The sequence below is a fragment of the Branchiostoma lanceolatum genome, chromosome 3 (assembly GCF_035083965.1).
Source record: "Branchiostoma lanceolatum isolate klBraLanc5 chromosome 3, klBraLanc5.hap2, whole genome shotgun sequence".
Lineage (NCBI taxonomy): Eukaryota > Metazoa > Chordata > Leptocardii > Amphioxiformes > Branchiostomatidae > Branchiostoma > Branchiostoma lanceolatum.
In genome coordinates this window covers 16,311,888-16,335,949 of record NC_089724.1, presented here as the reverse complement: position 1 = coordinate 16,335,949, position 24,062 = coordinate 16,311,888, and the positions used below count along the sequence as shown (strand labels likewise).

The 24,062-nt window shown below is 42.0% G+C and overlaps 1 protein-coding gene across 1 annotated transcript; it reads right to left on the bottom strand.

The window, feature by feature from the left end:
• Nucleotides 1–7,845: 7,845 nt before the first annotated feature.
• LOC136430619 (G-protein coupled receptor GRL101-like) lies at nucleotides 7,846–23,595 on the bottom strand. Its single transcript, XM_066421372.1, has 18 exons — nucleotides 23,496–23,595; nucleotides 22,794–23,073; nucleotides 21,716–21,908; nucleotides 21,119–21,178; nucleotides 20,267–20,386; nucleotides 17,833–17,958; nucleotides 16,496–16,612; nucleotides 15,767–15,883; nucleotides 15,212–15,364; nucleotides 14,639–14,758; nucleotides 14,200–14,316; nucleotides 13,768–13,873; nucleotides 13,141–13,260; nucleotides 12,253–12,324; nucleotides 11,568–11,639; nucleotides 11,003–11,101; nucleotides 10,286–10,357; nucleotides 7,846–9,879 (listed from the first exon to the last, which is right to left on the bottom strand). The coding sequence occupies exons 1-18, from the start codon at nucleotides 23,582–23,584 to the stop codon at nucleotides 8,409–8,411; spliced, it is 3,504 nt and encodes a 1,167-aa protein (XP_066277469.1). The 5' UTR covers nucleotides 23,585–23,595; the 3' UTR covers nucleotides 7,846–8,408.
• Between the last annotated feature and the right edge of the window lie 467 nt (nucleotides 23,596–24,062).

The window sequence follows — 24,062 nt, the reverse complement described above, 5'->3', positions numbered from 1 at the left end:
TCTTATTGGTTAGTCTGTAACTGCAGGCTATACTAACGTTCCGCTCAGAACAAAGAATTCAGACCATCAAGGATACCATCAGGCTGCTCCCGGGTGCCGAATATTATATTGCGCAGTCACGTAATCCGCACATACTACAGCATTCTGAAAGAAAGATTGGATCTATCGATAGACAGACAAAAAAGCTTGCTTCACAAAACAGGAGTTAAGTCTTCGATGTGGTAGCATTTCAGAACAATTTACAGAAAATTATATGTGCACTCCACCACTTCACAATCAGTAAAATACGAAGGAAACAAATATTTCAATTATTGTGTTGTTTGTAAAATGTCTTGAATATAGTCATTTTCAATGGTCACATTCTATCGAAACAAAGTCAGGTAATCCTAAAAAAATGGAAACTCCTTTTCTTGCCTCTCGACATTTCCCCATTCCTGGAAAGACGGATATTTGATAATAAGTTGACAGTAGTTTAAGACGCTATTCTGGAGGCGACCGAGAGCGGTACTGCAGATTAAGTTATGATAGCCTAAGGGTATATAGACTTCTAGAATAGTGAAAAAAATATACAAGTCATTATCCTTATAATCAGTAAACGCTTCAAACTGGTCCAGAAGTCTTTGCTTACATCTAGTGTGACCCTAAATATTTAGAAAATACGAGTTGACATAAAAAGGACAGATCACTGTGGGTGCCACCCGAAGAAGCGCCACCTATGTTCATGTACACATAACGTCTTGTAGGTAATGGGTAGGTTAAGGACGAAATGTCATGTGGACATCATCCGCTTTTCCTTGACAACTTTGGCCTTTTACATGTCACTTTACATGACTGTTGGTCCGCTTATATATACAAACAGCCAAACTGATCGCCTGGAGTCTCGCACACGTATTCTTGTGTATGGGTACGGACTGAGCTGAACGTATATCAGACAATCACGATGTATCTATTCATGAGCTCTTCGAAAGATTACAAATATACACTAAAATGATTAAACAACAGGCCACGTGACAAAGTCGTCAGAAGAAACAAACAAAAGGGACACAGCAACCTTTGCCCGGCAGTCGTTTTTGTGGCATCAGCGAGAAGCATCGTGAGTATCGGAGTGGAAGTGATGACTTATTTTCCTATGACCAGTCACAGATTATACAGGATTATAATAGCATGTCTATTTGAATGCCCTTTGTAAACACAGTTGAATTGACTGTGAAAAAGGATCATCTAGGCAACTTAGGGAACTCATTGGTATGTTTCATTCATGTTACTCTTATTAACAATACAATGCATCTCAGAGTATACGTAATGCCGTATTTTGTATCTTCATTAATGTCTGCCATCTTTCAGCATATCTATGAGCAGTGCCTGCTTATATCACAGTAAACGAAATTTCACACCTCAACCTTGCTAGCTTGTCTCTCCTCAAATCCATATCTATATTAACTGACAATACCGACATTACGGATGACGGTAGTATATACAGTGAAAGTGATGGTGTACTATATAGTATAATCATCCTGTTCTATATCATAGTTGTTTACAGTGGGAGTGATTGTGTATATCTTCATCCTGTTCTACAGGTTCTTCGTGGGTAGCAACACAGCTTCCAGCTGACCCGACTGGACTTAATCGGTCTGGGAATCGTATTTACTTGGAACTCTTAGAACTCTAAAGATAGACGGAACATATATACTGCATCTCATTACACGGAAACAAAGTTGGCAGCTGACAGAGTAACAGGGAATGCCTTTTTCTGTAATCAGAAGATAAAATGTACTTGTGCCTTCTTGTAAAATTTGTAAGATCACATTTTCGTTGTGCCAAGATAACTGTGTATTGATCATAATTATGAAATATGTGATGATAATTTTCCTTATGAACCTGGCGTTAGGTTCATGTTGCGCACTTCCAGATAGATGTTATGTCAAAAATGGACCAATCACTAATATCATCTGCCAGAATTCAAACCTAACCAGTCTACCTAGTCGTCTACCGCACGCTAACCATGTGAACCTTCAGCAAAATCGTCTCCGAAAAATCCCGGACTTATCTGGCCTCCGGTTTCTTATCACACTAAATCTCAGCCACAACCTCATTACAGAGTTTCCGTGGGGATCTTTGAAACATCTGATATACCTTGCACGACTTGATCTATCGCACAACCGTTTGACTTCTGTTAGACTTGACTTGGCCAGTAGGATCTATAATGTGAATCTGGCCTACAATAAGCTGTCCACTTTCTCTGAGGCAAATCTGGGTATTCCCACTCATTGTCTCCCAAGAAAGATCTGGTTCAAGACTGGAAGCCAGGGGAAAGGGTACATGTCTATATATGGTAATCCTATTCACTGTGACTGTCGCATGTCATGGCTGGCAGAGAAGGCCCTTGTGTTTCACCAATGTTGGCCAAGCAATATTTCACTAAGGGATGATCCGTTCTATCTTGATTTTCTCGAAAATGGATTGCCTGATTGCAGCAGCCCCGGAAGACTGATTAACGTCCCTTTACACAAGGCCAACCTGTCTCCCTGCCAAACTTCGCCTAAAAGGAGGACAGCCAGCTCCATAACAAAATCTGAAAACCGAACAGGCTATTTTCTTTATACGTCTTTAGCACCTTTGGCAGCCAGACCAAAACTGTTTGAGGGAAATAGTACCCCACAAGAAATAACTGTCTCGGTAGTTCATACCGAACACAACCAGCTGGTCACGCACTCCTGTACCAAGACAATTGCTCATACACCCAAAACAGGGACGCTTAACACTGCAGGAACTATCGTTATTGCTCTAGTATTCGCACTTGTTTTGTTTTTGATGTTTGCCGCTATTGCAGTCACCATTCAAAAGAGGAAGAGCGATAATCAACAGGCCGGGTCAAACCAGAATGTAGGATTATCAGTAGCTAACGTTACGTCAACTGCACATGCCGAACTCACCAATGTCCTTCCGAACCCATGTTACAGTAGCAGTAACGATCACAGTAACGATTATCTCACTTGTACCGCCCACAGCCAAGATCCCACCCCGCAAGTCAGAGTCACGGATGAACTGAATCCTGCCAACTCTATCAGTCCATGTAGGGAAAACATTTTGTACCGCAGAATTGAAGGTGAATGTCAGGCTGAAAGTACCCCCACTTACGACCAATAAATAACGCTCCTAGGGCCTTGAGTTCATTGGAATACAGCAGACTATGGGCAATAGTCACATCGGTACCAATTTTCACACCATTTGGTAGAAAAAAAAGAAATGCATAGCCTCGACCGAACAAGGAACGATAAACAGGCTTTTCAAGTTTTGATAACTCTATTTTACAAGTGGTTACGAGTACTAGTATCTCGTAAGATAACGTTACCAACATTAAAAGTGAAAAGTGATTAGAACCGGCCGGGAACAAATAACAATAAATTTTTGCTTTAAAATCTTTATTTTTCCAACTGTAGCAGGGTGATTTAGCTTTAGTGTTAACGTTGCACGGTATCAGTGTTACTTACCAGGCTAGGTCAATGATCTACCTATCGCACGCTATTGTATTGTTAGATTGTTCTCAAACCGATTGGGACACAAGGCACCTCCGTAGCGGACAGCTGTATGTTAGACATACATGAACTAATTATACTGAAAGTCAAGTTATTGGTGAATTATTTAGAATTGCTCTCTTAGCCTAACGGTTTCTCTTGGTTTGTTTCGATTTGTTTGAGTAAATAACAAGGTAAAGCAGAAGCATGCCGTGTACATGAAATTCCTTGCGCCGTATGATGCACACGTGTTGACCATGTAATAGTATCAGTCTCCGTTGAAGATCCTGCCTGGCATCACTACGGTCTATCACTATCACTACAGTTATCTGATAGATACCAGCTTCTGTTTGCTAGCCCGGGGATTCTGATCGGTTTCTGGATTCTGGTTGCTAGCCCTGGGGTTCCCAGGTTATGATCGCTAGCCTCGGGGCCTTTGATTGGTTCCTTGGTACTGATTGCTAGCCCTAGGGCTTTTGATTAGTTCCAGGGTTCTGATTCGACTGCTAGCCCCAGGGCTTTTGATTGGTTCCAGGGTTCTGATTGCTAGTCTCAGGGCTTCTGATTGGTTCTCGGGTTCTGATTGCTAGATTCCGTACCCGACTAGCAACCAGAGCACGGTAGCTAAAAAAGCGCCATAAAAGTATAGACTAATATTTCAAACGATACCTATACATAAACATGACAATTAGCTTTTTGTTAGAATATTCTTGTCAGTAGATCAGGTTTGGCGAATATCATCTATGAATCTATCATCAATCAGAATTACATTTAGCAGTAAGACGCGTGTAATATGGATGAGATTCAATAGAAATAATCGTGGTGAAAATAGACGTTTATTGTAACATTGTTTTATTTCATTGCACAGAATGATATCATATACAGACATGGTGGGCACATAATATCAAATATCGGTTATCACTTATAGAAGTAGATCGCCTTATTGACTTGTATGGAATAAAGTTGATTGACATGAATACAACTTGGGTTATTTCAATATCTACGTCCACAACAGAATCTGCACTGTTCACTGAAGTTAGTAAGGAAAACCCGATAATCTTTTGAAAGTGTAGATTAAACACACTACGCGTGGGTTAGAGAGACCTGGCTTACCTGTGCCAGTAAGTTTCTACTATTCAAATGCTTTGCATCTATATGAATCAGTTTGAAATCTCCAGTTTTTATCGTGCAAGTAAGGAATGCGTCGTATAGGACACGTTATATCCAAATGAAAAAGGATAATGCTTCCCCCCAGCATTCTGATTTTTCAGATTCAGATTCAGTTTTATTTCTCATGACCTTGCATGTGACAATTTCATAGAATTATGCACATGAAATGCGTCATAATTTGCAAAGCGCTCATTATTTGTAAAATTCACTATGATTTAAAAACGTTTATTTTACTTGATGGCGTTCCAATCTCACACGGACGCAGCAGACAGATCTAAAATTGCCTTATCTTTTTACAGCACCTCAGGAAATGTTATGTGTAGACGCAAAATATTTGGTCTTACAATGTCTGAAGTAGCACCGCTGCTCGTCTTTGTATATCATAAGCTCCCTTTATTAAATGCAGCAAATGCATTGGTTTGATGCTTTTCTAATCCCATTCGACGACTATAATGCAACAGGATGAATTCTAATTAAGATTTCATTCTACATCAATATGCTTTTGAAGGACACGATTATGATTTTTTACATCGACCAACACCTATCTGATATCAGATATGATAAAAACTGGTCGAAATTGTATCAGTCATATTCATAAAACCAAGAGAACAATGAATACACCACAGTCCTGTACATACTTCACATGACATGTATTGTTGTCACTTTCACCAACCCATTGCTTGAATCGTGACAAGCAATATCAGATATTAGTTGCCTTACATAAAAACTCTCCTGTTAAAATGTCTGATAAAAGGTTAATGCAAAAGTTAAATTATCTGGTTTGTCATGCAAATATATATTGTCTCATCTTTTAATAAAATCTGTACTATAAAGTACTATAACGTTATGTCTGATATCTCTTCTTGTTGAAAAATAGGACCAGCTGCCAGCCCCACTTCACTGTACATTTATACATGGGTGTATTTCTTCCTGCTTGAAATATGTCACATGAAAGAGCTTAAAACTACTTAAGGCCACAGCAAGTAATTTTTATGGCGCACTCATTAATACCGGTGCAATGGCCTAGTTGGTAGAGTGCTCACCTTGCACACGGTAGGTCGTGAGTTCGAACCCCGGCCGGGTCATACCAAAGACTCTAAAAATGGTACATATTTCTTTCTCTGCTTAGCACTCAGCATTTGGGAAAGAGTATGGAAGTTAAGCACTCATCACTACCAGCGGACCAGCCCCCTGCTGTAGTGACTTGCACAAATGTGTGTGGCCCAAGGGCTATAGAAATGGAGATGGGCGCCACCCCTATGCGTCTTTTCAAGACGCCCGGGTCACTTTAACTAACTTAACTTAACTCATTAATTTTCGCCTGATTTCGAAATAAAAAACAAGAAATTTCATTGCCCTCCGACGGTGGTCAACATGCCAAAAATTGGCAAATATGTCGTAAACGTTGACATTCTAAGGTGCTTCATTGCATATGAATACCCAGTGTAGTTCCTGCCCATGATGGTATGACAAGGTGTTTTCTGCGTTTGTTCTAGTTAATTGAGCTGTATACACATCTTCAAGAACAGTTTAATGTTGACAGTCTAAGGTGTTTCATTGCATATGAATACCCAGTGTAGTTCCTGCCCATGATGGTATAATAACAAGCTGTTTTCTGCATTTGTTCTAGCAAGGACATTATATAAATAATGGGGGGGGGGGGGGGGTCTAGTTAATTGAGCTGTATACACAAGGTGTTTCATCGCATATTAATTCCCAGTGTAGTTGCTTCAGATGATGGTACAACAAGCTCTTTTCTGCATTTGTTGTAGTTAGTCTATTGAGATGTATACACATCTACAAGGACATGTTAACTGTTGAATCAAGGATGTTTTATATCATATATGAAACCTCATTGGTTGAATACAGGAATAAAAGACCTGTTGGTCATGATATCATATTTCGTCGCCTCAATTCTTGTTTAACAAGACTTATGATCTCAAAATTTGAAAATATAGAAATCTTGTTTTTTTGGCCCGCCTTGTTTTTTTTCGCCCTATCTCATTAATTTTGGAGTCTGCGGAGGATGTGATCCATAAAATTTACTTGCTGTGGCCTTACCTTCATTTTCCGCTCAACACCACTCACTACTTCCATTGACTCCGATGTCATCTTTACCGTCACGTCGTCACAGTCGTGCTGAATTCAGCTCAGAAATTTAGAAACCACTAAAGAAGGTTGAATATTGTTATCAACGAGAAAATGCAGATTTTTTTCTATTCACCCTATTGCCACAAACGACAGTCTGTCTACAAGAAGCCATTTGGAGTTCATATAACGGACTACTTTCTCTCGCGGAATGAATAGAAAACGCACTATGTCTATTCTCTTTAATCCATTGAACTGTGGAGAGATTGAAATAGCTATTTCATCATGTAATTTCAGGGTGAAGCAACTTAAACAGTTAGGGGCATTGGCTCCCATTGTTGCAACGTTTTTTTGTTGTTGTATCAAATCTGTATATAACCAAACAGTTACATCTGCCGCTGAGGGCAAATATTGGTGGTGTCCTTGGTGCTGATTTGCCCTCTGCGTGCGCCACCTGCGCCTTACCTGCCGTCTTCTAGCAACTCGATAGGTGGTGCTTCCCCACTAATGACTATTTTCACCGTATATGCAATTCACATAGCTCGAGTAGTCTTCCTGCGTTTCCGTAGAGAGCCCAAGAAACGTGCACTTAAATTGTATTACATGTGTCATTATATTGTACTCTCATGAGCTAAATTTTCCCTGTACCAATTTCCGCTCGCGCTCTGGTCTATTTTCACTGTACTAACTTACGCCACATCAAGTAGATTTTATGGTTAACATGTCGAAAATGGAAAATTATCCTTGTTGTAAACTTCTTTGACTTCTATAAAAAAAGCGACCTATATCCGTAAAAAAACCTATAAAATTAGGCATTTTCAATGGACCCGCAAAACGCCCTGATCCCAGTCCGATGTTGGTGAATAATGCTCATCCACAAACGATGTGCGGTAATTAATTTATAATTAAAATCATACGTCGATTATAGCATATAGAGCATTTTGTTTGTCCAGTACTAGTCATTCCTACATGATTACGATTCAAAGATCATAATTGCAAAGTGACACTTATGTCAGTTTACATCTTTCTTTCTTTTGATGCAAGATAGCACAAAAAGACACGCACAGACAACTGATTTAGTACTGATTTTATATCATTTAGTATCATACATATGTACTCTGCACGTATTCTGGTGTCCGACCGGTCCAAGCCATGGCCTTTTTCTAAGTGTCAAGAAAAATAAAGAATGTTAGAGTGACCTTTGTAACAGTAGTTCAAAACGATAAAAGTGGTGTAATTGTGTTTCCTTTCTTTTTAAATCTTAACTTCTTGCCTGCTTGAATATAGTTTCATCGACATGAAAACTAGCTGTTTGAATTTTCAAATTGATTAGGAATTAATGCATCTTTTACATTCCTTACTTCAAATTTCATTACACTTGTTGAATATGTGATCATCTAAACTGATACTACAAAGGAATCAAGCTGCGATAACTTTCAGTTGGATGTGTTCACCTCAAGCTGATCTTGATTACAATACAAAGCTATCCATGAACCATGCACAAAATGTATTCACACTGTAGTGAATTTGATTCTGCCTGAAGAAATTACATGGATATCGACTTTAAGTCAGGGTCCCTGCAGGCGTAACTACTTTTTTGTACTATTTGTGCCGGCGTCTTCAGCACGCCAGACTTCAGTCCGCTACTTCTTCCTTCAACCCGCACCGCCTGCTTTCTTCCCTCCAGCGGCACCGCCTGCTCTCTTCCCTCCAGCGGCACCTGGTTTCTTTGCTCCAGCGGCACCTGGTTTCTTCCCTCCAGCGGCACCTGGTTTCTTCCCTCCAGCACCCGGTGTCTTCCCTCCAGCGGCACCCGGTGTCTTCCCTCCAGCGGCACCTGGTTTCTTCCCTCCAGCACCCGGTGTCTTCCCTCCAGCGGCACCCGGTGTCTTCCCTCCAGCGGCAGCTGGTTTCTTCCCTCCAGCGGCACCCGGTTTCTTCCCCCCAGCAGCACCCGTTTTTTTCCCTCCAGCGGCACATGGTTTCTTCCCTCCAGCAGCACCAGGACCACCCGCTTTCTTCCCGCCTACGGGCCCGCCTGCTTTCTTCCCGGGCACACCGCCGGCCCCCTGGCTTCTTCCCTCCGGGAGGAACTGGCCCGGGCGGCTTCTTCTTGCCCCTGGCCTTGATGGCCAACACGGTGTACAGGACAGGGTTGAGAGCCGAGTTGATCGGCAGAATGATGACGGCGGTGAAAGCGAAAACCTCCCCGGGGAGAGCGACGCCGGTCAGCGCCATGATGCCCATCAGAGTGACCGGGAACCAGCAGAAGAAGTCGGTCAGCACGATCATGGTCATCCGAGTGGTCATGGTCTGAGTCTGGCCAGCCTTCTGCTTCCCCGCAGCCTCTCCGGACGCCTTCCCGGCGCTGCGGACAGAGATGAACATGGCGATGTAGCTCCCCATGATCAGCAGGAAAGCGATGAAGTTGAAGACCATGAAGATGGCCACGGAGAACTCGAATCCGGCAGGACGCTCCGCGGTGATATGGAGGGGCAGGCACACCCCAGAACGAGCGTAAAACTCGTCCTGGAAATACGGCACGCCCATGAGAGGAAACACGCCCAGGAAAGCGACGATTGCCCAGATCGCAATCATCATGGTCCACGCCTGGTTCACGTTAATCTTCCACTCCGTTTTGAAAGGAAACACAACGGAGATGAAACGATCAACCGTGATGAGGACGAGAGAACAAACCGACACCTCGCTGGACACCACGAAGACGAAGCCAGCGAACTCGCACAGCCAACTGGCGCGCCACTTCTCGTCATTCCAGATGTACACGTTGCGATAATACTCGTCAACAGACGCAATGATCATCTGATAGACGCCCATCAAGAAATCGGCGATGCCAAGGTTCAGGACAAGAATGTTTTGGACTCGGCTCTTTCCGAGGGACTGATCCCGCTCGGCTATGATACGCCGAATGATGACGTAACCGTTGCCGAGAATGGCGAAGCTAGCGAAGGTCCACATGACCACGCGCAGGCCCTGGCGGGCGATGAGGTCCTCGCAGGAGGACAACTCGTTGGGTTGAGGGCTGAACGTGTCGAGTTGTTTCGTCTGAGTGAGAGCCACACAGATGAACAGGTAGCTGTCACTGTGCCTACAATGAATGAAAGAGGGATTACAGGTCAAATAACGGAGAAAATTGGATACCGACCTGTTGTAAACTTGTAAACAGGGAAAAAGTTTTTTTGAATGTAACATTCTTCTTTTCAGTTGAACTGAAATCGGCGAGCTACCTATCAACTGTAGATACCTTAGTATCCTTCTATAGAAAGATAAACATTACGTTTTACTCAGTTGGCAGCTTCTGAATAGCTTGATCTTTAACAAAATCTCCTATATGGAAGCTGATTGAAATTGATGAGTTTCAAAAAAGAAACTTTTGAGAGAGATCAATAAAAAACGGAAATGTAGACAACGTACACTTGAAACACTACTTTATACCATGTTGCAAAATATTATCCAAAGAAACACATGTCAAACATGAACGCTGTTGTACTTACAACTCGCTGAGCTCCGTCAGGCCGTCAAACATGCCTGGGCCGAATTCGGTGATCTGGTTGTCTTGGAGACGCCTAGAATTTAGACAAGAGATTGATGATATCAAGGAGGTTGAATGTATATTTAACCTCCTTGATGATATGTATTTCAATCTTCGTGTTAGTGTTAGTTTTTTTAAAGAGGTATCTCTCATTCTAAATACCAATACCAATGAGATAAATATCGGTTGTAGTGTACTGAGATATCTTAAAGGTACGTATTGAAAAAAATTGAATTTAAAATTCACCATTCAAATTGACATCTGCAACTAATTCTTTAAAACATATTAGCGTCGTTTTTCCACATTTCCAGCATTAACGTTGGATAACGCGAATACAAGCCTCACGAAGCACCCCATATTTCAAGACGCCCTCATGACGCAACAAAGCCGCATTCATACGCTGTGGAGCGTCAATAAGGTAGATTCAACTTATGATGTAGAAAAATGAGCAAAACCAGTGATATTGTTTTGATGTTTTGATCGGTCAGATTCTACAATAGTACCTTTTTACATATTTTCAGCCGTTAACATTTTGATTCAAACATTTTAACGGACAGAAAGGTGCATAACATTACATATTTGCCCTAGAAAAGGTCACACAGTATATCAAGAGTATGAAAGAGGTCACAATACCACTTTGAACATGATTACAAACAGCAAAAATTCAGAGTCAACTCACAGGTTGACCAGTTTTGAAGTTGCGGTTGGATCTGATGGATCCGGTGCGAGCATGAAGGCACCGTTATCCACACTGAAGATCTTATTGGCACTCAGGTCCCTGCAGGATGAGCACGAGTATCATTATCATTCACCTTTTTGTATTATTACAGCTAACGTTAGTAGGTACCCAACTGAGTAATGAGGCTGTTCTAACGTGCTTGAGGCATCCCCTCGAACACGGGACTCCCATTTTAATTATGCACCATCAAAACAGCTTCGTTATTGCAACAATGTTGATCTTTACAGAATAATCAATTCATACTATACTGTAACATAAATAACACCAAAAAAATCAAAGCTTTAAATGAAGTATTCAGGTAGGATTTATTTTTCAACTTTAACAAGGAACTCGAGTACAAAACCTGTCAATTGAAATGTACCAACCATTTTTCATTCAAAATATTTGATTGAATTTTAGCTTTATTGAGACGTCATTGATGTCAATATAGTAACCGTATCATCTAGATAGGAAACTTGGAAGACGGTAGGAATGGAAAATTAGATTTCGGGTTCCCGATACGTACAGAAATTCTAGCCTTCGGAGGTACTTGAAAGGTTGTCCCTCGAGAGTACTAATCTCGTTGAAGCTAAGATCACTGCAAAATAACAAATACGTATATATTTATTGTCTACAGTGTATCAAGGTAACAGAGCTAGTGTTTAAAACCATCATGGCAAATTTTCCTTTTAGATCAAGAGGACGTTATCATCTTTCGTTTCTGTTCACGGTTAACTTTTTTATGTTCAAAATATTGTGCTTTCCTCAAGTTAGCAATGAAACGTTTTCTTCGATTGACAGACAAATAATCAATATTCCCCACAATTCTTGTTGGTTCATCTCTTGAATAAATTGGCCATGATCTTCAGTGAAAGTTAGCAAAAAAATTTCATGTCATAATTAGAAGTGTGGAAATCTTTTATTCTGTAAAGGAGAAAAACATCAATGTCTTTCCCTTAACATACGATGACTGTCAGTGCTATCGTACTATGAAATAATTTACATCTTAGTTCTTCTTCGTGGATTTCTTTATTGAGATTTTCTGAAAATCAATTTTAACCCTTCCCTCTATTACCCTCGCCAAGAAGGTTGTGTATTCGGTAGCGTTTGGATGTATATTTGCTTGTAGTTTAGCAACATAACCCAATAAGCTATGGATGGATTGTCATGAAACGTGTTGTAGATGTTGTAGAGTTTAACGGAGAACTCACAGATAGTACAGGTTGGCCAGTGCCTCCAGTGTGCTGTTGCCGATGTAGTGCAAACTCGTGTTCCTCAAGATGCTGCAAAACAAAGTGACACATTACAGTAGTGCTGCGTACCTAAATCCCGGACCTGAACTGGACTGGACTTGTAAAAACGTTTAGGTTCAAGTAATTAAACGTCGGGATCCAAGTCCGGACTTGCAAAAAATATATCTCGCTTATACTCTCCCGTATGTTCTAAACCATCTAAAACCTTCCATAGATCGTGAAATTTGTGCCATAAAAAAGACGAAAACATTGCTGTTGATGTGTTTATTACTGAGCTTTTATGTTTACCACTGACTGCATATAGTTTTGCATGTATATATTTCAAATTACATGTAAAATTAATGCCAACATGAAATTTTACATGTAACCGAAAAACGTATTTCTAACACACATACGCCATGGGTGCAGGTTCGGACTTATAAGTCCAGACCTGAACCTGATCCTCCGGACTTGAATACAGACCTGAACCTGAACATGAGTTAAGGTACACAGCACTACATCACAGACACGTCAAATTCTTTAAAAACATACAGCACTTTTCACATAAAGACCTGACCATTTATTCATTCACGATTTTGTAGCTTTAGAATAAGAAACGTCTTTAAACATTTGTAGCACTGTTAGTATTGAACTGTTTACTATTAATAACTGATTATCGAAATCTGTTGGTATTAACGGGACTTATCCAAAGGGCGGACGGTGTCCAAATATCATTGTTGTGGAGATATGCATGGTTGCTTGCGCATGATAAGGACAATTGGTTATGGAGCAAGCTAACTAGATAACTACCATGTCAGAGTATGTGTCACATTGTGTGGAATTGTTATATGACTAAAACAGACTTACAGTTCGCCTAACAACTTGAAGTTGGACAGGTCTAACAGGGTTTCGTTCTGCAGTGCCGTTCCGTTAACGTCATTCTTAACCGCCAGTTCGATCTCCATCAGTCGGGCGTTACTTGCATCCCTGCAACAACACATCACTGGTCACTTGTAATCAAATTAACCAACCAACCAACAGTTGGGGGTTACTTGCATCATTGTTACAACACCTCATTGGTCCATACACTTGTAATCAAATTAACTAGACAACCAGCTAACAGTCAGCGTTACTTGCATCACTGTAACAACACGCCATTGGTCACTTGTAATCAAACCAACCAACCAACCAACCAACCAACAGTTGGGGGTTACTTACATCATTGTTTGATACGCTTATCAAATTAACTAGACAATCAACCAACAGTCGGGAGTCGTTTGCATCACTATAACAACACATCATTGGTCAATATGCTTATCAAATCAACTAGTCAACCAACCAACAGTTGGGCATTACTTGCATCACTTTAACAACACATCATTGGTCATCACACTTATCATAAATCAACTAGCTACATAGACAACCTAGGATGAATATAAAGGACCCATACAATTAAAGAGTTTATACGTATCAAGCACTGAGTGAAACACTCACAGTTTTCGAAGTTGTTTGGTCAGTTTATCCAGTGTTACGTCAAACTTGTTGTTTGCACAAAGGAAAGCCAGCCCCTCACAGTTGCAGCCATTAGGGCAATCGATACCTGGTAGGGCAAAATACTTAAGGGTAAACATGCACCCTGAGTTCATGCACATCATGAGAAACCTTTCACAGTCAACAAACACTGTAACTATCACCATTTCAATCCTCTTAGATTAAGAATTCAATTCATCTTTCTATCTGTTTAATCTTTTTCCGTTGAAGCGTCCAAAAAGCAAGTCCTGGGGTACTGGTCTTTTGTGTCACAGATTGTACCTACACAGATGCAGAATCGATGTCTTACGACACGTGACGGAATACTGGCTCTGCACTGCAAAATAAATAAACAAACAAATATATAAACAAACAGTCATGTTTGCTAAGCCTTACCGCAGTTGAACTCATCATCCCCACGTGGGCACTGTCTGATGCCATCACAGCGGTTCTTCATGGGAGTGCAGCTGCCGAAACTGTTGCAGCGGTGGGCACCTGGGCACTCGTAACTTTCTGTCACACCAAAGCAACAGATCAATAACTATCAATACAAACCCAAAGGTGTGTGTGTGCGTGTGTGTGTGTGTGTGATGATGTGTGTGTGTGCGCGCGCGTGTCATGATGATGATGACGATGATGATATAACGTTATGTGTGTGTGTGTGTGTGTGCGTGTTGTGTTGTTTGATTTAGTGAGAACTGGGAAGCTATAGAAATACAGGCTACTACATAACCTACAACTGAACGCCTTCATATCATGTTAGTTAATTCGTTAGTTCATTCATTCGTTCTATCCATCCATCCATCCATCCTTCCTTCCTTCCTTCCTTCCTTACCACAGTTCTCCTCATCCTCCCCGGTGGAACAGTCCATCTTCCCGTCACACCTCATGTGCTGCGGGATGCAGTATCCCAGGTTGCACTGCAGGTGGTTTATCGGACACACAAACTCTTTTGCTGCCCTCCCAAAAAGAAAGAGATATAATAAGCTTCTTCTGGCAACGCCTCAGGGGCGAAGCTTATGAGGTTGTACTAGAGTTGAAAATATTCTAAAAACTCTTCTAATGCATTCTATTAGTGCAGTTTAGATGTAAGGTCCGTCTTCTAATGTATCATAATGCATGCCTGAGACACCGAAGCTATATGCATATCATATTTCCTTCAATTGTCGACTCCATTTTGCCAGTGTTTTTTCCCTTACAATGTTGCCATTCTGTCTACCGAACCTCCGAGCTTTACATTGTTGTTGTCTGAACATATGACATTGCTCTGATAGCCTCCTAGGGAGTTAAGTCTACATCGAGTCAACTGATGCACTTTGAATAAAACCTACAGTATCCAGCACTAACATTCCACACGTACATGACGTACAGCTTCAAATAAAGAGAAAAACGTCCACGTTTGACTCACAGCATGGCCTGAGGTGGGTAAGATCCCGACACCCTATCATGATCCCCTCGTTGTCCTTGTTGAAGATACAGGTGTCGTTCGGGTTCGCGCATACCCCGTTCTTACAGCGGACCTGTCCTTCTTCTGGGCACGTGAAAGTTGGGTCTTTGTAATCTATATGGAACAAAATAAACAAGACTTTGAAATCACTAGTTGACGGATTTAGCATCAAGGCGGAACAGACTAATGTGGATTGCTTTACAGGTCTGTCGATAGAACACGAGTGTCTCAGAATGACTGTAACAAAAATTGATGACACAAATAGTAGCCACTCCCTTAAAGCTCTGAACTGTTGCTGCTTGAAGAGAATACTTACCAGATGCATGTAATGTAATTCTATTCGAAGATCGATGAAGGTAGAGTCATGTGTTAAATTGTCGTTCTACATTACATCTATGTCTGTATCTAGCATTACAAAATGACTTCAGGAAGACTAAAAAGTCTATAATACATTAAAAATGATGTAGCTTTTAAACAAACAAACAAACAAACAAACAAACAAACAAACAAACGTACCACAGTCGAAGGGTTCGTCCTCCCCTATGTACCCCATGCAATCTATCTGTCCATCGCAGTACCGCTCGATATTCAGGCACGACCCGTCAAAACACTGGAAACCTTTTGGGCAGAAGTCTAGCCAGGCGGAAGGAGAACATATTATTTGTGTGAAATTAAACATTACTGCCGCGCTATGAGATTTTATATGAACGATGTGTTTGCCATCCTTTCATGCGAGGCCCACCGCTTGTATATGTCAGGCAACAACCCTGGCCTACCGGCCTGTGTTCCTTCCTTTCCTCAGCGTTAGCGCTGGTCAGCCGTCAGCCAATCAGACATTCCCCCCCATGTTGTTAGAGGGAATGTTACCAACCAATCATGACACGTCTTGACCGGCGACATGATTGGCTGGTGATCATGACGGCTGGCAAGTGCTGACACAGCGAGAAGGGCAGGCATACAAGCGATACGTATACAGAAGCTGCGGCACGTTGGCGTCCTAAATTGGATTTGTGTTACCCTTGACTTCATAATGGAAATATCATGCAAAATGTACAAGTTAAGTATGACTATAAAAAGACAACAAAACACGTAAAAAGATTCGTTTTTATCGATGACACTCGTTGGGCGCTCTGTCAAATCGTTCTGTCGCCGACGTGCCTCGGATCCAATGAGATACCCGCGTATACAAGCGACGGGCCGCCTGGAATTAGAGGGTAAAAACGCAGACGTCGACGTTAGTCTTACCACAGCGGAGCTCATCCGAACTGTCCGAACACTGATGGACGCCATCACAGACCTGGGACTTCAGGACACACTGTTCAGAACCGCACCTCTTCTCGTTATCTTCACATGGTGGATAGACTGTAGGAAAGAAATATTGCAGCAGTATAACACGCTGTTTGACAGGTGTTCGCCTGGCAATCTGAAAGTGTTTTTTTGGCCATTGGGTGCTTTTTGGACAGGCAAGGACCATGTGGCACTGCATTCAAGTTTTTATAACTTGTTTTAACAGCGCCACAAACAGAGGGCATACAGTAAGCTTGATAGGGTAAAGGTAGTCCCAATCGCAATGCCTTTTTGATGCCATATAAGCAGTGAGTTGTTATTCTTCCACCGCCTTTTACCAAACTTAAGGTAGGTACTAGGGGTGGGTACCGGTACCGTGTACCGGTACAAAACCGGTTTTTCTTAATGGACCGGTCCAAAAAAACCGGTCCGTAAAAATCAGTGGACCGGCCTATGGACCGATTAGAAAATTCATAGTACCAGGCTACCAGCAGGTGGCCACATAACTGGTCTAAGAAAATATAAAACAGCATATTTAACGAGTCGTTTTCGAAGACGTTAGCTGTGAATCATATCTAGAAACACTTAAAGGATGAGTAAACAGACGGCGAGGAGAGTATAGTTATAATTTTGAGACAAACTGCAAACCTAAGAAATTATATCGTTCCAGACATGACGTTTGGAGACTTTTACGTGTGTCTCGTTCTCCAAAATATGATGTACTGCGACACTACTATAATCAGGTACAGGTACAGGTCCGGACCTGGACCTGACCCTCTGGACCTGGACCTGGACCTGGACCGGACCTGAATTTTATGTACCGGTACCCACCCCTAGTAGGTACCCATTTTTGGATGGAGTGAGAAAATTCGTGTTAAATATCTTTCCTAAGAACACAACATCGGTGGCGTCAGGGGACTCAAACCCGGGACCGCTGGGTTCTGGGATAAACACCCTGTCGTTACGCCACACGACCCCACGAAAAATCGGGGGTTCCAACCCCGACTGGGTCATACCAAAGACATGGTACATACTGCGTTCTCTACACTTTTTAGAAAGAGTAATGAAGTTGGACCTACTCTGCTACTAATGAACTAGCCCCATACTGCACTGGCCCATGTTGCCCAAGGGCTATATAAACGGAGATGAGCAAAATCATACCAGCTCCCATGTTTTTAAAGCAGAGATGTTGTAGGAATGTTGTAGGAATGTTGTAGGAATTATGATTCCTACAACTGTTTACCTGTAGACAAACAATGGTTGTGATCACTTTTAACTTTGAAAGCTGAACTTACCACAGTGTAGTTCATCCCGGCGGTTGCTACACTGCAAGTTGAAGTCACAGAAAAAAGACAGAGACACACATTCCGTCTTTCCTCGAGAGTCACACTCAAAACTGAACTGAGCACAGCCTGCAGACGCTACAAAATGAACAAAAACAAGAGAAAAACAGTATGTTACAAGTGTGTTAAAGCACCCACCCCACAACCTGCATTTCAAGAAAGCAAGACTTAACGTGTAGAGAAACTCCATTAGTGTGTATATATATAAAGTTACACTTCATTTACATTATATATATATAATGTAAATGAAGTGTAACTTTTGTACCATTTTCATATTTATCTGTCCATCCTCCCCACAGTGAGTAAAAAAGTGCTTACCAGACCGATTTTACCACCATCCTATACTTGTCTCGACCACCTAACACCATTAGAACAGCTGGAAGGGACACAGCCCTTCTTCAGCACCATGGACAGAGGAAGCTTTTGAAGATAGCTTGGAAGGATTACTGTAGTCCTTTGTAATTAGGAAGAATATTCATCTTCATCTTATTTTAACAGAGGCTGCCTGTACTGGTTTTGCGGCACTGCATGTTTCCCAATAGCATTGTAATACAGCGGGCAGCTGCTTTTTAAACGAACCATAACGACAAGGGGATGCGTGTTTGTAAATGGAAGCTACTCCTCATTCATTGAAACAAAATGTGGCGTACCCCAAGGCAGCTGCCTCGGTCCCCTACTCTTCTGTATTTTCACAAACGATCTGCCTACGGTAACTACCCAAAGTGTGGTCGTGATGTATGCCGATGATTCCACCCCATCCACATCAGCTTCTGACATTACAGAATTACAAAATAAGCTGCAGACAGACTTATCTAAGATATGGAATTGGGTGAGGACAAACAAGTTAATCCTCAACATTGGCAAAACAAAATCAATCATCTTGGGTTCACCACATAGGCTAAAAAGGAAGCCGAAGCTACAACTTTCCATCGAGGGCAAAATCATTACACAGGTGGAACAGGCGGACTTACTAGGTGTCACTGTGGATCAGCAGCTCTCATGGGCTCTACAAGTAAACAAAACAAAGATGAAGATGGCAGGAGCTCTTGCTTCAATTAGGAAATATAAGGAATACTTCACTACCAACCTGTTGAAAACTGTGATACAGACCTTGGTCCTATCTCACCTAGATTACGGCTTAGTACTCACGTCCTCATCGCCTCAGACCCACCTAGACAAACTGCAAGTTATCCAGAATAGAGCAGCTAGGCTGGCAACAGGTGCATGTTTTGACGCAAACCTAGATGTACTACATAATCAGTTAAACTGGCCCTCAGTAAAAGAAAGACTTTTCACAGGCACTATCAACATATTCCATAAAGTAGCAAAGGAAAAACAGCCAAAATGCATTTTCAGTCGTTTAAAAACAATTAACACCGCACATTCTCACAACACCAGACTAGCACAGAAAGGAGCATTCCTGCTACCCAAACCCAGAACTAATGCCATTACTCGAACCTTCCTATACAGAGCTATCAGAACATACAACACTCTACCAATTCACATTACATCCTCAAATCCACGTGCATTCAAAGTAAAAATCTGGTCCTGGACAAAAACTCAAAGACATAAAAACTCACCTATCAGCTCATGGTGGTAAATTTGACTATAGGACATCCGTATATTTCATGACCTCTGACCTCCACAATATTCAATATATGATAATATTATGTACATGTATGATATAATATGATAATAATGTTTCTGTTTATGTTAATTGAATGAGGATAATGATGAATTGATTGATTGACGTTATGAGTAATTTAATGTATTGTATAATATGATAAGGTTAAGAACGTTAATGATTGATTTATGCTAGTTGTCTGATCAACATTATCTGTATAATTTGTTGTTATGTATTTTATTCGATTGTGTGTAGAGGACTCCAGGAAGAATAGTTCAATGTAACTAATGGAGATTCCTAATAAACAAACAAACAAACAAACAAGGGGCTACAGAAGGATCGAACTACATTCATAGTCTCACTGATCTGTCATAGGCCGACCGCAAGGGGAGGGGAGGCTTAGAGCGAGAACCAATCAAATCGCCGATTGTACGGCGAGGTTAATGACTAGCCTCCACCAGGCCCTCTTACGGGCGTATGAATCGTAGAATTCGGCAGAAAAGGGAACAATTAGCCAGTAGAGTCAGTCCACGGTGAAGATCACATTTCGCCTTCCAATGAAACCCTGGCAAATATTCTCCCTATAGCTGGCGTAGTTAGTCTGGTAGAGACTAGTTAATGACATGAACGAGGCACCGTCCCGGCAGGACCAAAGGCCGGGTTCCCATGGCTACTGGTCGGTGTTTGATTACGAGGGTAATTTAACTTAATGTAAACCGGATTTGGGACTTACAGGTCCTAAAATAAAGGTTTCATACATACGACATTCTTCCTCGTCCTCCCCACCAGGACAGTCGTTTCGCCCGTCGCACTTGAACACGTCCAGCACGCAGGACAGGTCGCTGCACGTGAAGTGGGTCCTCGGGCAGGCAGGCCCCGGTCCTGATAGAAACAGCATGTACGGTCGTGTTACCTCAAGCCCCGGTTACACATAGTCAAACATGGCTCCCGACCACTAGCCAACCGAGGTTGGTCGTAGGTCGGGAGCAGTCTGACCAGTCAAATTTGACTCCCAAACACACCCAGACCACTACTGACTTACTCCCAACCACCAGCCTACCCATTCCAGACCTCCCGTCCACAGCCGAATGTTTTCAAAATTTTAAAACATTCGGAGCCTACCACGCTGAACACTCGCCAACCACAACCGACCGTGATCCCTAACCAGTCACAACCATGGTTGGGGGAAGGTCGGGAGGCCATGTTCGGCTATGTGTAACCGGGACTTTACTCCAGGCAATAAGATACATAAGAACTGGATAGATTTTGTAAACGGTCAGGCATTTCAGGTAGCATCCAGCACCTTTCGCCAGTGACTGCTGAGGACTTAGTCACTGACGAAAGGTACTGGACCCTACCTGAAACCGCAAGTTTACACAACCTGTATCCTGTTGCTTGTGTAACTGTTATCTTGTGTACGATCACCATTATTGCAAATATTGCTGTTGCTGTGTGAGAGCCGAAAAGTAGAACAATAGTCACGAAAATGCAACTTATTAGCACTGCTAGATTCTACCGCCCTTCACGGTGAAGACTTGTAAATACAAAGTTCAACGTTAACGTATTATATACATAGAGAGGTAACGTTAACATTGGAGGCAATGTAAGACTCACTGAGTTTGTCAGACTTGAGTACTGCCTTGTAGGGGTCGTACGCATCCAGGTCCGGCGCGTCTGTAATGATACAAAACAAAGGAAACACTTCGTTAGAGGACTCAAGAAGGCCATGTACATCAGGGCACATCAGCCATCGCTCAACAGAGATGGTGGACGGTTCCTGACCAATGATATCACTTGATAAGACTTAGGTAGACTGTAGAAGAACGGTCAAAAATTCGATGCGCTCAGCTCAGCCTCTGATATCTTTGTGCTATTACAAAAACATTTGTAATCATGCATAGTAGTATGATACACCATGACAAAAGAACTACTTAACCTTCTTTAATGCAAATAAAGGGACTAACCAGTGAAGAAAAAGAGAGGATGATAGGCCTAAGCTATAAATAATAGGAAATAAAGGCCTTGACTTGACTTGACTATGGAATTATGTGATGTGATGTTTGAATGTTAGTTTACATGCAACATGTTTCTTAAGAACATTGTGATAATTCAAGCTGTAAAAATCTTAATCCCTATAAGCATACAGGGTCCTCAAAGCTATGACTGAGTAAAAAAAGAGACAGATGACACGATTTGATTTATTTTCGATACCATTCTGAAGTCGAAACCCGAACAGTTCGACCCTCATGGCAGGGGGGTTGTGCTGGACACCGGTACCGTTCTTGCCGATCCAGTCCACGGGGTAGATCCGCACGTACCGGGTCACGAACGGGTAGTCCAGCGTGTGCTGCACTGCGTCGGACCTGTCCATACCGATATGCCACCCTTCGTTTCCGATGAATATCTATGGCAAGCGTTAACAGTATCAGTTATATACGAGGCTGTGTGGACCAATCATAAGCCCCCATTCCCATTGGTTATACGGCCAAAACGTCATAAGCATTGGTTAATGAAGAAGACCAAGAGAGCCGTGAGTTGATTATAGGCCAATAACACACACTTCTATGGATGATGGGATTTCAACTTTTAACAATGTCGGTTTAGATAGGGTAGATGATAACAACATACGCTTCACTCACTCGGTGGTTTATTCCTTGGCCATTAGGTTATTAGTCGTTATGTCACCGTAAAAACACTTCGGGGCGGGCCACTATCCCTTGAATAGTGCTAACAATGGTTCTAACGCAAGAAGCTATCCCACCGAATTTTCAGGCAGTCTCTGATACAGACTTCTAGAGGCTTCAATCATAGAGCCAATAATGACTTCAATGAAGGGCCAATCACTAAGGACACGTGACCTTAGAAACGTGATGTCATCAATTGGTGTTGGATCAAAGCCATTTGCGATATCAATCACCATCACAGGCGAATTTTCATATTTTGTACTCTAAATCTAATAATCGATGTGTCAATGGAGAGCACCGTGACTCTGAGATTCAAAGCTTGGATATGTAGATTTTTGCCCCTGCTGAATATTTGCCCCGACACTTGATGGGGTTTACAGGGACACTTTATCGATACTTAATTATTATTAGAGCTCCTGGAAAAGCGGCTTTAGGTCCTAGTTATCCAGTGACTTTAGCTAACCTAACCTAACCCTACCCTAATCCTAATCCTGACCTTAACTACACGCGTGCGCACCACCCCTGCTGAGCAAAAATCTGTCGAAGCTGAAATTTTTCGTGACACCGGCCAAATTCGAGAACCATAAAACAGTTGGTTAGCTCACGTAGTCTGGAGTTTCTTCCGAGGTTCCGTTCTTGTACGTTTTCCAATTCTCCTCGTCTTCGCTGTACCGGAGAGTGAACTCCGTGACGGCGTAGTCCTTCTGACAGTAGCCCAAGGTGGCCACCCCGGTGATCTCCGTCGACAGCGCCATGTCGATCTGGAGATACTCCAGCCCGTCCCAATCCTCCCACGGCACGTTATCCATCCAGTAGGGCAGGCGGCTGTACACCCAGTCCTTAAAGTCCCACTCGTCTAGAGATATCCCCGATATCCAGCCACACCTGTTGGTACAAGGAGCAAAGAACAATGAATCTTGTTACACACTTGAAATGTTCTGGGTACAATTAATTCATAACAAAAGCCGATAGAAATCAATACTCATTTCAAGCTTCAAGTTTTGTTCAAGGCAAGACCGTTTGACACAAACTAAGGGAAAAGTGAAAAAGTAAAACATCTGTAGAAGTTGTAATTTCCGAACCATTGACTCTTGATTTGAAGATTTGGTTATAATCTTACCTTACCCGTACTAAGGGATGATTGATAGATAATGTGACGTTTTTCATCCAGTACAATTTCCTCAATATACATTTAAATGTACTCTGTGCATCTAAGAAACGTTAGGAATGGAAACTGCGTGATCTGATAATGACATGCGCGCCTGTGTATGCATACTAGTACTGTATATTGATGATGTTGTGCGTACTCGTGAAAGCGAGCCATCGCTGGTCGGGTGTAGTAGTCTTGGTACGACCATGCAGTAACCTGTTCGTTCAAAATGGCTCCCGATTCCATTCCGAGCGCACAAACCCTGTCTGAAAACAGGAAAAAAGGGGCACACTTAACTGAAGGTTTGTCTCATTAAATCATAAATATCTCATCAAAATACTTTCCTGAGTTTCAAGGATTGCAATTCAAAACATGTGCGACAGATGTCGCTGCTGACCTAGTGTAAAATGTAAGGCATGCTCATGCATACTTTCTATGGAAGATCAGGATCTTGGTACTAACTAGCGATGTAAAGATAACTAAGCATTCGTGACATATGGGTATTTCCAAGGCCTTCAGGTTATTGAATTCAGTTGGAAGTTCTCTCGGTTTGATGGAACAGTTGAATCAAGGAAGTTCAATGGACGAAAGTTGAGAGAAACACTCAAATTTCAATGACAGCATTAACTGCATTGAATAAATAACTGTAATGTCATCAATAATGACGAAGCGGAGAGATATCGTATGAGAATGGAACTGATGAAAAATTCACGGAGAGTCATTG

Excerpts from the sequence above, each read along its gene's own strand:
- LOC136430619 (XM_066421372.1), bottom strand. The coding sequence starts at position 23,584 with ATGGAATCGGGAGCCATTTTGAACGAACAGGTTACTGCATGGTCGTAC. Across the intron at positions 14,759-15,211 it reads TACCCACCTCAGGCCATGCT|CAAAAGAGTTTGTGTGTCCG; the intron begins GTGAGTCAAACG and ends TTGGGAGGGCAG. Across the intron at positions 12,325-13,140 it reads TTCAAGTTGTTAGGCGAACT|CATCTTGAGGAACACGAGTT; the intron begins GTAAGTCTGTTT and ends TTTGTTTTGCAG.